The sequence below is a fragment of the Protopterus annectens genome, chromosome 5.part1, assembly GCF_019279795.1.
Source record: "Protopterus annectens isolate FY-2018-M chromosome 5.part1, PAN1.0, whole genome shotgun sequence".
Classification (NCBI taxonomy): Eukaryota; Metazoa; Chordata; order Ceratodontiformes; family Protopteridae; genus Protopterus; species Protopterus annectens.
The window spans coordinates 526145680-526159796 of NC_056736.1; the positions used below are offsets into that span (position 1 = coordinate 526145680).

Genomic DNA, 14117 nt, shown 5'->3' on the forward strand with positions numbered 1-14117 from the left:
GGGCAGATCATGCCTACGCAACCTGGTGGATTTCTTTGAGAAGGTTACCAAAGCAATGGATGAGGGCAAAATTGTTCACACTGCCTACCTTAACCTTGCCAAGGCATTTGACACAATACCCCACTCGGGCATTGTTGACAAACTCAAGAGGTTATGTACAAACCCATATGTCACCCAGTGGATAGCCAGCTTGCTCACAGGCAGGACCCAAGAAGTTAGAACTGGAGAGTCCGCCTCTACAAAGAGGCCAGTCAAAAGTGGAGTCCCTCAGGGATCAGTCCTTGGACTGCTCCTTTTTGGCATTTACTTCTTAGAAGTTAAGGCCAATGTCAGTGGTCTCTGGCTGACTAAATTTGCAGACGATTGCAAATTAGGAGCTGTTATTGAATCTCACACCAACACAAATGTTCTCAAAGAGGGCCTGATACATACAAACAAATGGTGTAAGAGTCATGGACTATTTATTATTTATTTATTTATTTATTTATTGACATTTGTTGACCAGGAAAGTCCACTGGGTCAATGACTCATTTTCAGTGGAGGCCTGGGGAGAAAAGCTCTATACAATCACAGAAATGTTTACATAACATCAGCTTAACTTTGAAAGTCAAGACTAAAACTAAATGCCAAGAAATGCATAATAGTATCCTTTGAGAAGTCATCCAGGGTAACTATCATATTGACAACACACCCCTCAGAGTTGACCCAGTAGTCAGGGACTTAGGGACACACACAGATAGTAATCTAACCTTTGATCATCACATGTCTACAGTGGTAAGGAAATCATTCTATTTTGCGGAACTTATAAACAAAGGTATTGCATCTAAGTCCAAGGAAGTCATTGTTCCACTGTATTCGGCATTCATCATACCTGTCATTGAGTACAATGTCCTCTTTGGTATGTACCTAACCAGGCATATCCAACAACTGGAACGTCCACAGAGGTTTCTCACTAAAAGAAAGAATACAAGGCATAAGTAATATGTCCTATGCAGACCGCCTGGAGGTCCTATCTCTGTATTCTGTCTCCTACAGGCTTTTCAGGGGAGATCTATGCCTGACATACAGGGCATTGTCAGACCCCACTCTGATGGACCTCCTGCATATCCACAAAACAAACAGTATCAGAATTACCCATTCTAAAGACTTAAATCTTGCCTGTGATATGAATTGGATCTGCTGGAGAGATAAGTATGTATCCCAGAGACTATCCCATCTATGGAACAAGCTCCCCATCCATGTGAAGCAGAGTTCCTCCCTAATCCAATTCAAGGGCAACTTGGACAACTGGATGGGAAACTGTAAATTTATCCCTGGTTTGGCACCTTTGTCTCTAATGCAAACAGGAAACCTTTAAATGGTTCATCTCCCAGGCCCATGCTTACACTTATCAAAGGTATCAGAACTCGTCAGAGATTTGGGATGCATGGCTAGACTTAAAAAGGCCCTTGTGATCATTAGCCTAGTAAATGCCTATAAACCTATAACATAAACACAAATTTCTTAAATTTTGTACATAATGTAGAATGTTTGTATAATGCTTTTTAATTAACTTTACTGCATCCACATGGTTTTGTACCCTTTGATGAAGTTTCCTGCCCATTTTGCCAACATTGTATTGATATACCTTAGTCAGATGCATTAACAATTTGGGTTTAAATCATTTCAGTTTTTGTGCCTTCCTACAATGAACTGATAAATGATTTATGGTGGAAGGCGTTATCATATGGGAGGTCCTCCTAACAGCTGGCAGTTTAAAGGATGGTCTGATGGTGCACCTTGTTATGTCTTCTTACAGAATGTTCTAAGGAGGAAAATGTAGGTTGTTAGCTAGTGGTAGACAATGTTCTAGGTTTATTAGCTTGGAAATGACTTTGGAACATCTGAATGTAGCCTGTGTTGCAATAGGAAGCCACCTTGCCTTTGATTAAAAGGCAGTAATGGTCAGTATCTTATGAAAATTAAGAAAACCTATATATTTTTGAGGGTGTTTTGAAAGAGTTAGAATTGTATGAGTAGTTCCATTTGTGATGCTAAAACCTATCAGTACCAATTGCCCTCCTGGCCTCAGGTGTAAAATAGCTGAGTAGCGTATTTTTAGTTAAGTTAGAACTTTAGTAGCTGTATGTTTGTTGTGGAGTTTAAATAAAAATGTAGATATTTAGCCAAGTACCTAGATATCTCTAGGTTTGAACATGAGTGGTACTGTACTTCAGTGGGTGAAAAAGTTGCTGGCCAACAGACTGCTCTAGTCTCTTGGCAGCACCATGTAAGCCAGAGGATTTTCCAGTACTAACAGATTGTTTCTTGTAAGCCAGTACCATAAAGAATGAGAATTGTCCGCATTTATTTTTGCACATGCTGTATTTTTAGCACATTTACCGAGGATACAATCATTTCCATAAAGTGTAATCAGCAGCCCGGCATGATCAAGTAATAAGCTATTTAGAAAAAGTAATAAAGAGTTTACATTTGAACACCGATCCTCTGCAGGGTCATCAGTGCACAACATATCTAAATTATCTTGAACCACTTAAAAACTTCTATAAAGTCAGTGTGCTGGAAATCAGCTGCGAGTTCCAGTTCTAACACCATAATTTTCTGAGTCCAGCTTAGAGTAAAGTGAGGTCCACTGTGTTGAATATACTATTAAGGTCAGTAACCACAGATCCAGTAAGAGTTCCTTTTCCCATAATTTCATAGCTAGTGTTATTAACATTGTAGGTGGTTGAGAGTTTTGCAGACCCACTTCTGAATCCATGGAGGGAATATGATAGCAGACCATATTTATCAATCTGCTGGTTCAAACAGTTGAATGTACAGTACCCTGAGAGCTTTTCCATAGCTTTCACATTCTATATAGGCTAGAAGACGTGTTGGTTCTGAGGATTATTCACCTTTGACAGTGGGATGATGTTTGCATGTTTTAATTCTGCTGGTACAACCCAATGTAAATGATGCATTTCAGTATGATTGTGTTTGTTACGTCTTAATTGTATATGGATGTGTTGGATGTTAATATTGCTATGAAAGTCTCATTGTTAATATTAGAGATGAAAGTGCTAAAATGTTTATTAAGTTATAACTGTTCTTTCATTTCAAAGTGTCTTTTAAAAAGGGTCTATATTAGAATACCGAATGTTCAAAATTTCGAGTGTTCTAATATCGACCCGTTTTCAGCGAACACTGAAAATACTTAAGAAACAGAAAACCAAATTTTTTCCTAGGGAAAGAATTCGGTAGTCCGTTTCTGTTGTTTCAGTATTTTCAGCGCTGTGGTGGGAAGTTATGGGTCGGGTTCAGGTAAGTGTGCGATTGTGTGGACATGAGGGTTAGGGTGGGGTAGGTGAGTTAGGGTTAGGGCGCAGGTGGGGTGACTGTGTGATAGTGACGGACCTTAGGATTAGGGTTTGGGTTAAGGTAAGTGGATAGTTAGTGGTGTATGTATAGTTTAGTGTAGGGTTAGGTGTAAGAGTTTAGGTGTATGTGTGTGGACTGCTGTTTGTTTGGTGTGCTTGTGTTGTATGTATGCGTTTTGGAACAGCAAATTTTTTTCCTAAGAAAAAATTTGTTGTTCTGAATGTTCAATGTTTTACATTTTCAATTCATAGGGTTCAATATTAGAACACTCGACATTTTGAATGTTCGGTGTTCTAATATAGACCCTTTTAAAAAAATGATAATATATGCCAAGAGTTTATCGATAACCAAAGCTGCTATTTTAAGTAGTTCAGGGTGGTGGAGTCTTGCCAGAAACATAACATTTTCTGGCATAACATTTGATAGACTTTTAGCTCTTGGCTGACACATTTTTAATCTCATTGATCAAGAGGAATACAATAAATCTTTGTGGGCATTACTGTGCAGTATGTTTTTAAGAATGTTAGTAGTCTGGACTAGGGGATTAACTGCAGAAGCATGTGTTTTTATAAAGTTAATAAGAGAAGAATAAGATGAAGGGGTATTAATTACTTGTGTGTTATGTGAACTGTTAATATTACTTTGAATTTCCTCAAAAAGTGCTTAAGTTCTTTGCAATGTAATTCTGAGTGGCGTGCACAGAGCTCTTGTTTATGCCTCTTGAAGGTAACATTTGCTGTTTTAATCGATATTCAGTAGAGTCATGCATTTCCTTCCATTTTATTTATGCTTTGATCCCTTCCTAAAGTTAGGCCTTTAGAGGAGAAGTGATCCAAGAGCATTTGTTTCAGCTTAATCTTCTGAATGTCTGAGGAAATAAAGTATCCTGTACTTTTGTAAAATGGACAAGAGTACCTCTAAAGCATTCTCCTGCGTCTTTTTCATTAAAAAAATGTTACTAGTGCAATGACTTTAACCCCACCACGAGTTCAGTTTCCTTTGATTGTGGTATAGGCCTTCTAGAAACCACAGGTTTGTGCTTGGATCTTCAGAACAAGCATCCTTGCACTTCCTCCAGAGTTCAGTGAATGAGTTTAAACTCATCATTTTGTATTTCAAGGTTTTGAACTGCTAGATTGTATTTTCCATTTGAAGTCACTGCCAGTGCAGTTTCTATCTTTGTATGAGTTAGTGTTGTTAGGTTTTACTGCTTGTGCCACAGTTGCATGATGATGGAGTTACTGACCATACAAGTAAGGGAGGTATAGGGAGGGCAAAGCCCCAACATGGGAGTGCAGGAGGAAGCTTCCTCCCACAAAAGCTGTTTATTAATGTTCATTTCAGTGGGTTGAAACTTTGACTAGTTTACACTGTCTGTTTAAAACTTCATTCCGTTTAGTCTTAATTAAATGTAGGGAAAAGATTTAGACATCCATTCTGAGGATACTGGACAATGATCACTTAGTTAATTTGGTAGACCTGATATGTTTATTGGGAATGTTTATAATTGTCATTCAGCACTGTGTCATTTGAAGATCCTGAGTTAGGCTTAATAACTTCTGATATAACTTGATTCAGATCATGTAAATGCAAGGGTTTCTGCATTGATATTTTAGAAATGAGACAGATTAAAGATGTTTTCTAAAAGGATGCAATTCTTTGAGCTCTAATTGTGATAGTGTTTGGCAACTGTGTCCTCTGGCACTTACAATGGATCTGAAGGTTGAATGTAGTCTTGGATCACCTCTAGTGATTGAGCTGGTACCTGCTAGGGTGTTGATCACAGTGCCAAGATATCAGTGTAGCTCCTTTTTATGCTCATTTTAGTCCTGGCATTTCGTTTGTTACAGCAGTGCAAATTTTTTGCAAGTCCCTTCCTTTCTGCTACTCTCACCTGCACCTTCAACCATACAAAAACAATCATGGTTTCATATACTTGGAATAGCAATTACTGTCTTAAAACTGAATACAATGGCAAAATTAAGATTGCTGTTCTCAGGCACACATTTTAGTGGAACATGTAAGAACAGAAGCACACTCAGCATACTCTTTTACGACGGGCTGAATCTCAGTCAGTTTATATCAGAAGCTACTAAGCCTAGACTCAACACAAACAGCATCCTTCCTATCCCAGAATTTCAGACACTGCTGAAATGTCTACATAGGCTGCACTGCGATAGCACAGTTGTATTTCTCAGTGTCAGTCCTGTAAGTCAAACAAAATAGAAAAAAAGAAAAGAAAGCTGCTCTAAATTGCAATAACTTGTTTTGTTGATCTTTGCAGAAAATTAAATAAAATGGCAATAACTTAGTAAGAGTTTGCTCCCCATCCCACTGTTTAGCTTTGTTATAATATAAAGGCATTCAGGAAGTGAATGCATACATTTTATGGCTGTTTGTGGGATGAGCTGCATGAGATTAAGAGAATGTCTTTCTTAAGTGCAAATTCTAAAATGTAGTCGACCATGCAAGGGATCAGTGGGCTTGCCAAAATCAGCATGCTGACTCAGATGAGATGCAGAATGTTTCTAACATGACTTACAGTGCTGAGTCTGATTTAACCTATGACTGACCTTTAACAACATTACTTACTCATGTCCCTCTCTGTACATCACATGCAGTTAAGCTAAAGCATGCTTAGACCCCTGGCAAACCAGAAAACCATCATCATGCTTAGGAATGCACAGACGTTCAGCAGGAATTATTACATTTCTTACATAAAAACATTAAGATGGTCATTGAGTACTGATAGTCCTTTCTATATCTACATTTAAGGCTAGTCATGATGACTAGATGAGGACACAGGCTGTCACAAGATGGGTTGCCAACTGGTTTACGGACAGAACCCACATGGTGAGAGTTGTGGGAGCTAGGTCCGACTCTAAACCAGTTACAAGTGGCATTCCCCAGGGCTCAGTCCTAGGACCCCTCCTGTTTGGCATATACTTCTCAGAGGTACAGGCAAGCACAGGAGGACTATGGCTGACCATGTTTGCAGACGACTGCAAACTAGGAGCTATAATTGACTCTCTGGCTGACAGAGACATCCTCCAAAAGGGTCTGACTGAGACGGATACCTGGTGTCAAAATCATGGCCTCAAGCTAAATGCCAAAAAGTGCATAGTCATCCCCTTTGGAAAAAATAAAGTACCCACAAACTACCACATAGGTGGTAGTCCCCTAAATACAGAAGACGTAATAAGGAATCTGGGGACCCAAATAGATAGTAATCTCTCCTTTGATAATCACATTCCCAAAGTGATTAGAAAATCCTTCTATGTGGCCCACCTAATCACAAAAGGGTTCACATGCAGATCAAAAGAGATCATTGTGCCCCTCTACTCATCACTCATCAGACCCATCATAGAGTACAACGCCCCATTTGGGATGTACCTTACAAGACACCTGCAACAACTGGAAAGACCACAGAAGTACCTCACCAAGAGGATCACTGGCCTCAAATAGATGCCGTATGCAGCTCGACTGAAGGAACTCCAGCTGTACTGAGTTGCATACCACCTACTCAGAGGTGATCTCTGCCTGACATACAAGGCCATGTCCAACCCAAAATTGATGGACATGCTCCACCTAAACAAAACCATATCCCCTCGAGCCACATGTTCTAGGGATCTAAACCTCACCACAATGATAGATAGGACATGCTGGGGGGATAGATTCCTGTCCCAGACACTTCGCATGTTTTGGAACAAGATTCCAATCTACATTAGACAGAGCTCCTCGCTAACACTCTTCAAGAGAAACCTTGACCAGTGGATGGGAAACAGAAAGTTTACCCCGGGGATCACTTCAGTGGCTCTGCTGGACAGAGGCACAGGGAACTAATCTAAGGGGGCAGCGAAAGCCAACACATTCTGGCTAGGCTTATAAATGCCTTTGGGCAGACAGAAAGAAGATACCTACCTATGAACCTATGAAGCTATAAATATTTACACTAGGGTTATCATGTACTGCTCTACCGTTCTTTTTTTCACTTGATAAGGTGCATGCATGTCTATTAAAAGGAAAAAAATATATTTTGTAAATGAAAACAGGAATGAGGGTCCTAAAACCGCATTATACATTTCAAAACAAGATCTACTTTCATTGCTCAAACTCCGTGGCTATACATTCCTAAGTTTTGTTAGAATGCAGAATCAGGTACTAGGTGACCTAACTGAGTTCAGGTAATGAAAATGTTACAGAAGTTAGACTGTGATACGCACCTCTAGACCTCACATTGTGAATGCCAGGTCAGTGCCTCTTGCTGTGTGAATGTTAAGAAGCTCAATGCAAGCGATTCAAGAGTAATGTGTGAAGTCATTTCTTCAGTGAAAGTGTGGTAAACTCAGGCTGTGGTCTGCATGAGGGAGATTGTACTCAACAAAGCAGTCACATAGCATGCAGTATTTTTATAAAAGTTGCAAAGTATATAGATGTGCATGCCATACCATGTTCTGGGTTAGAGTGATATGCGCCTTTTGAGAGCTTGCTATTTTTGACTTTTTTTCATGTTACATCATGGGTCTCTCAAGTGTTTTTTGCTAGAATAGATTGGTAGAGTAGATGATTACAAGGTTTCCACTATAACTCGTTGATTTGCATCTCAGCAAGATACCAACTTAGTGAACACACCTGGTTGGGAAATTAATCCAAAGAAAAAAATTAACTTTGAGCATTTTCTTACAGGTAGGTCTCAAGCCTTCCTGCACCTCTCCCCCATGACGCTAGTCCCACACATACCCTAACTTATGTATACCAATTACATGGTTGCACAGATATGAAAATGAGAGAAATTTCACAGAATCAGGGAATCCCATCTGCTGCACACTTAAAAACTGCACTGACAAACAAGAATTAGGGAATCCAGCTTCAATGAGTTGTGTCAATGAGTTAGTTCCTCATGTTGTTTGCACTCGTCAAGTATAGGAGAGGCTAATTACAAGAACTGGTATGAACATCCCATGTGAGGCAAACTGGCATGATGTTGTATGGTGGGATATTGTAATGTAAAACTGCAACCAAATGCCAGTCTAGGAAACTGGTATTACTTTTTATTGAGGAGAATAGTGTATGGGACGTCGAGATAAATGAAAAAGAGGGCAGATTGATAGTAGAAAATGAGTGGTTAACACATTTGCTGTCTTTATTAATTTCATTCTTCTGGTTGCAGATCTGTTTGCGCTACAGCCCCCTGACTCTTTATAACACAGGCCATTCCCTAATTTCTCAAACTTGTAAATTTTGTTTCATTATAATTGTAATTTTGTAACAGGGTTACGGTTCCTGTCCATCAGGTTTAAAAGTCCGTACCATGCACTGGCCCTGTGGCAAAGAGGGAAAAAACCCTTACTGTGCCCCAGATGATCTGTGTTTAATTAGTGACACAGGTGCATGGTTGTGTGAGGCATCACAGGGAGAGGAGGGAAGTGAGCGGCTGATGTCAGCTTGCCCATTCTAGAAGGAGAGAGACACTGTAAAGGCTCCTTGCAATAGGCAGCATGCAGGCCTGGTCAGCTCCATGCTGCATGAGAGGTGAGTCTTTCAAATGGGAGGCTGGACATATAATCAACAAGCATGCATGTACCCTCCCAAGGGTAACAATCGTGGAGCTGCCATGGCTGCCATGAGGTTGGGCACACTCCCCAGCAAGTAGCATCATGATGTACCAGAGCATTTGATTTGCTCACTATCCCAGGACTTGAGTCAGGTTGTGCCCAAGATAGGCTAATGTGGGTCTGGTTGATCCATTGAATGAAGAGGGAAGCTGGAAGCAATTGATAGTAGCTTCAGGGGAAGGAAAAAAAGAATCTGTACCATGCAGTGTTTGTCCTTTTAACTTATATTCTTGGACAAAGAACTGAGGGGAAAAAAGCACAGCAGTTTAAATTAAATAGCAACCCAAAATTCTAGTTTCACCTTATCTTCCTTGTGGTTAGCAATGCAGTTGATGCTCACTTTCTGAACTCTGAAAAGCTTCCATTTCTACTTTGTATTACTGAATTTGGTTGAAGCTCATAAAAGAATAAATGTACAAACAACTGATCTTTTAGAAATATTCTAAAAAAATACTAAGAGACTATCTAGCAGAGACTTACAAATTCACTTGCTATTGTGATCTTGGCTGAACAGCATATCTGCTTAGCAAGAACATATCCATGCTAACCATAACACAATCACTTTTGATAAATGCTTGGTCCCATTATGTTGACAACACTGTCTGGCAATATGTCTAAACAGTCTGCTCTCACCTCATCTGTGATCACTCTAATTGCAATAAGTATTTTAAGGCAGTGTAACAGCTACCTTATGCTTATTGATTGTTAACAGCTTCTATCAAGTGATAGTGCAACCTGTGAGAGATGAAAATATTTAAGAAACATGGAGGCAAACTTCTCAAATCAGCCTACTATCTGTAAGCATCATGCATCCACAGCGCATCAGGCACAACACACCACTAATTTTTCTGCACTTCTCCTCCATGACTTATGCTGAGGCTGTAAAGAAATTTTTTCTAAAGCATCCCAGAACACATTCTAAAAGATATCAGCCTTCAGCACCCCAAAAAAACCTACGCCTTTTCCACTCCCACATTCTGTCATTCTACACAGATTGGCTAAAAGTCAGCAGGGAAATGCCTTAGTCATAGGTGACTCTATAGCAGGCATACAGACTCAGCACTTCCCAGACTGGGCAAGAACAGGGTATCTAAACTGTTTGTCCAGTGATGGGATCCATGATGTCACAACGGCCGAAAGTCCCTTAAACCAGGCAAATATAAGTATGATCTAGTGGTGGCCCACATCAATGATCGGAGGCATTTCACCCAGAGGGACATGCAGAGAGATATGATGGAACATGCTATGCATGCGTTAGAGGAAGAGAAGACACTGGTCTTGAATAGTATCTTTCCTTCACAAAGAAAAGATAATTGTCTTTAACAATTGACTAAATAGTTGGTGTCATTCTAAGGGGATCCAATATAGGATGATATGGTACATAAGGTTTCCCGTGTTGCTAGGGATGGCTTGCACCTCTCATTTTGTGGCTTCCCCATACTGGCACCCCTATAGTGCCTATTTTAGGAAGAGTGTCCCTAGAGGTCATTCCTATACAACAAACTCAAACCCAAATTCAGATCGGATTCTGGTGGTGCTACTCAGTGCATGGCAGCTAAACAAAAAGTTACTAGGATCTCCATAAATCTCTCAACTATTGTGTTAGGTTAGCATAACTTTCCTTATACTCAGTAGCTTGCCAGCTGGTCCATGGTGACCCGTGTCTTACCTTTTGAGCTACGAAAAACCCAGTCCTGTTTGACTTCCTGTTTCTTTGAAATACCAGTGACTTTACAAACATCCACACATAGTACCACCAAGGAATAAACAAGACTCGCAGAAGAGAAAGATTCGTTATTCAGTGTATTCTCAGTCTATAGAATAAGTTACTGATACAGGGCAAGCAAAGCACTGCTTTGTCTGCATTTAAGGCTAGTCTTGATTATTGGATGATTAGACATAAAGTTATAGTAGGGTTGTCATGTATGAGCTTGCCTGAGTTGGGAAGTAGACACTATTAAGTACTTATAAAAGGTGGCAAGGACTTTAAAGTTTGTCTGCTAAAAGTGCATATGTCTGTGTCTCTTATGGCTCCTACAAATATTTGCTTGGTGCTTTTCCTATTTGCAGTATAAGCAAATGAAATATAAAATCACATTGTGTCTTTCCTAAATGACTTTTATCTAACCTTGCCTTATATAGCTCCCCAGAATCTTTCTTATCTGTTATCCAGTTATATTGTTCTTTGATAGCATTGTTTATTGCTATTAATACATGTTAAAAGATTCACAAGTAATTACTAGGCATATGATCCAGGAGACCACTGAGCAGCCTAGCCTAGTTTCCCAACCGCAACTTCCAAAAAGAAAATTCTGAACTGTGATAAAACAAGAACTCAAAATAATAACAACCACCAGGAGAGTAAGAGGTTGAAATCACTGACTTAGTGTACAAATGTTTTATTTACTGCTTTCGTCCACTACAGACTTCATCAGAAACATAAAATCAGTCCAAAATGCAAATTTTTTATGCACATATTCATTCTAATTAATTGTAAAAAAAAACACTTAAAACATGAATTTACAGTTAATTAATCTTAAAAATACAATAACACAAACATTTAAATCATCGGCTATTCACTTTAAGTCTCCTGTCTTTTAAAAACTTTAAGCCTTGATTGTCATTATGTTTCCCCTCTTCTGTACCGTATTTTTATATTTCCGCCCCTTAAGTCTTCAGGTACCTGTTCTAATAAAAAATAAAAACAACCCCTTTGGTGTTACATATAAACCTTCCATCCACATCAATAATTTGATCTACACGTTTTAAATAAATAAATGGTCCTTCATAAATAAATCTATGGGCCATGCACCCTCTGCACTTATAAGTTCCCTTCCTTTTATCAGTAGGTGAAGGTCCTATTCCGGTATCATCTTTGTAATAAAAATGTGAAACTATTTGTTATCTATAAATAAATAAAGCTGTATATTGTTATAAAAAGTTAAAACTATTTTTCTATAAATAAACAAAAGCTGCATACCTAATACTTGAAATAAATCATTCCTATTTATAATATTCCAGTTATCAGAAATAGCCTTACATATATAAATACTATCTACTGACATATGAAATGAACATGCTAGCGTATTAATAATTTCTTGCTTGCTATAATTTTCTTTCTTCAAAGCTTTTAATAATATAGGTTGGTTACATCAGTATATGTTCTGGGTATTTAGCTTTTAACATAGGGATGGCCACTAGAATTTTAAGAAAATGGATAAATGAACAACTGTATTCGATTAAAACTAAAGATTCGAACAATGCATTGTTTAAGCATAGTTGCGCTTGCACTAAATACAAATAAATAAATAAATAAATATTTTTGTATTAGAACGGGTACCTTTTGTACTGGTTTTATGTTTCTGATGAAGTCTGTATTAGATGAAAGTGGTAAGTAAAACCCTTGTACGCGAAGGCAGTTATTTCAACCTTCTGCGCTCCTTGTGGGTATTATTAATTTTAGTTTCCCAACTGGCCGAGAGCATTGTCTGGTTAAGTAACTTGCTTAGAGTCATATATTAAGCACATGGATGCTGAAGGAACAAACCCTGGATTAAAGGAATTAGCTCATTATCAGTTCATAACTTAACGTCTCTTAAAAACTTGTTAATTTTAAATGTGCATGCCATTAAGCCTGGTCTTGGCTGAAAAGTATCATTGGACCAATTCACTTACTGAATTGTCAAATGTAAATAAGTAAACACATGCATAAAATATTTTAGATGATCATTGATCATTCTGAATATATCAGTTCAATTCCTGGAATTATATTAAACTACTGCCTATTTTCCATTTTTTTTACTGTTTGATCAGTCTGCTTATTTTATTTCTCTTTGTTGTATTCCAGGTACTACTCTATGTTTCTGATTTGTCACGAAAGGATAACAAAACTGTTAGCAAGAAGTCCCATATCTACTTCTGGTATGTAGTCCTATCTGAGGTGCAACTGAAGAAAACATGCATTAAAATATTTCAACCATGTAACTTTTGTTCATATTGCCTAAATTGCAGAAGCATCGCAAAATTGTTTTTATTATTTTTTTTATATAAAAACTGCAGTATTTTTGAGATATACAGCACAAAATATCTCCATGAATGCAACAATTTAAAATTTGGAACTGTATGTTGCTGAACCTTTTATGTATTTATCACTTTCAGATCAACAGTGAAGAAATATATTAAATGTGAAATCATGGAATTCTTTATTTCTAGTAGTATCTCTTCATGTGCATATTTTATTTTATTTTCTTCCTGGGGCAATACTCAATGATAGGTAAACTTCATGAACATTATTTATAAAATGTTTGAACATTTTTTCCAAGCTAAAATAACAGAAATGTTGGAAGGGCTAACACACAAAAGGGTTAGAGATGACAAGTTTAACTGTACTATATTATCTTCTATACTTCTACTCTCAGTATAGATTTTATGTTATACCTCTATGGTTACAAGTAATATGTCTCTTTACTCATCTGCTAAACTGAGCTATGCAACTGTATACTGTTATATGGATTTCCATGCCTGCTAAAGTTGTGTGAATTGAAACACTGAGGTAAAAGGTGAATATCTGGACCTGCTTCTCATCTTTTGTAAGACTGTATGCAAGCTAGAGGTTTGACCTATGTCATTACAGGTTTTGAAATTAAAATATGTAAATTTTTTTTCCAATATTGACAGTTACTGTTAGTTGACAGTATTTAGTGATTCTACTGCCTTCCTGGAACAGGTTTAAGGTGTAAATAGGCACTAATAACATATTTATCAAAAAGAGTCTGCATAACAGTAAATCATTACAAATGGACGTCCCTTCTTTTGGTTTTTCTTTGTCCCAAATGAATTTTTAGCAGCTGTCCCTTTCCCTGTGGGAATGGTGTGGCTCCCATGATTGCTAAAGCAGTCATGCAGGTGGTGTGAGGCTTCCATATAAACCCAGTGTTGGCTTATGCTCTATACTGTTCACCTCACCATTTTAGGGCAATAGCTATTATTCATGCTGGCATTTCTTCCTATATAATGGCTTGTACTATCTACAGTTAGGAATGTTGATACATTTTTAAATAAACTGGATAGATTTTCTGGCAATCAAAGTAAAGAAGGTTATGTATTCTTTCCATAAATTAATAAAATATTTGTTTCTTTTGA

At 38.0% G+C, this 14117-nt stretch overlaps 1 protein-coding gene across 1 annotated transcript in view; it reads left to right on the forward strand.

Moving 5' to 3' along the window:
* SIDT1 (SID1 transmembrane family member 1) overlaps positions 1-14117 on the forward strand; it is an 853551-nt gene that overhangs the window by 365047 nt on the left and 474387 nt on the right. Inside the window, exon 13 of the mRNA XM_044073143.1 lies at positions 12823-12896. Coding sequence (XP_043929078.1) covers positions 12823-12896 — 74 coding nt within the window. The remainder of the gene's footprint in view (positions 1-12822; positions 12897-14117) is intronic.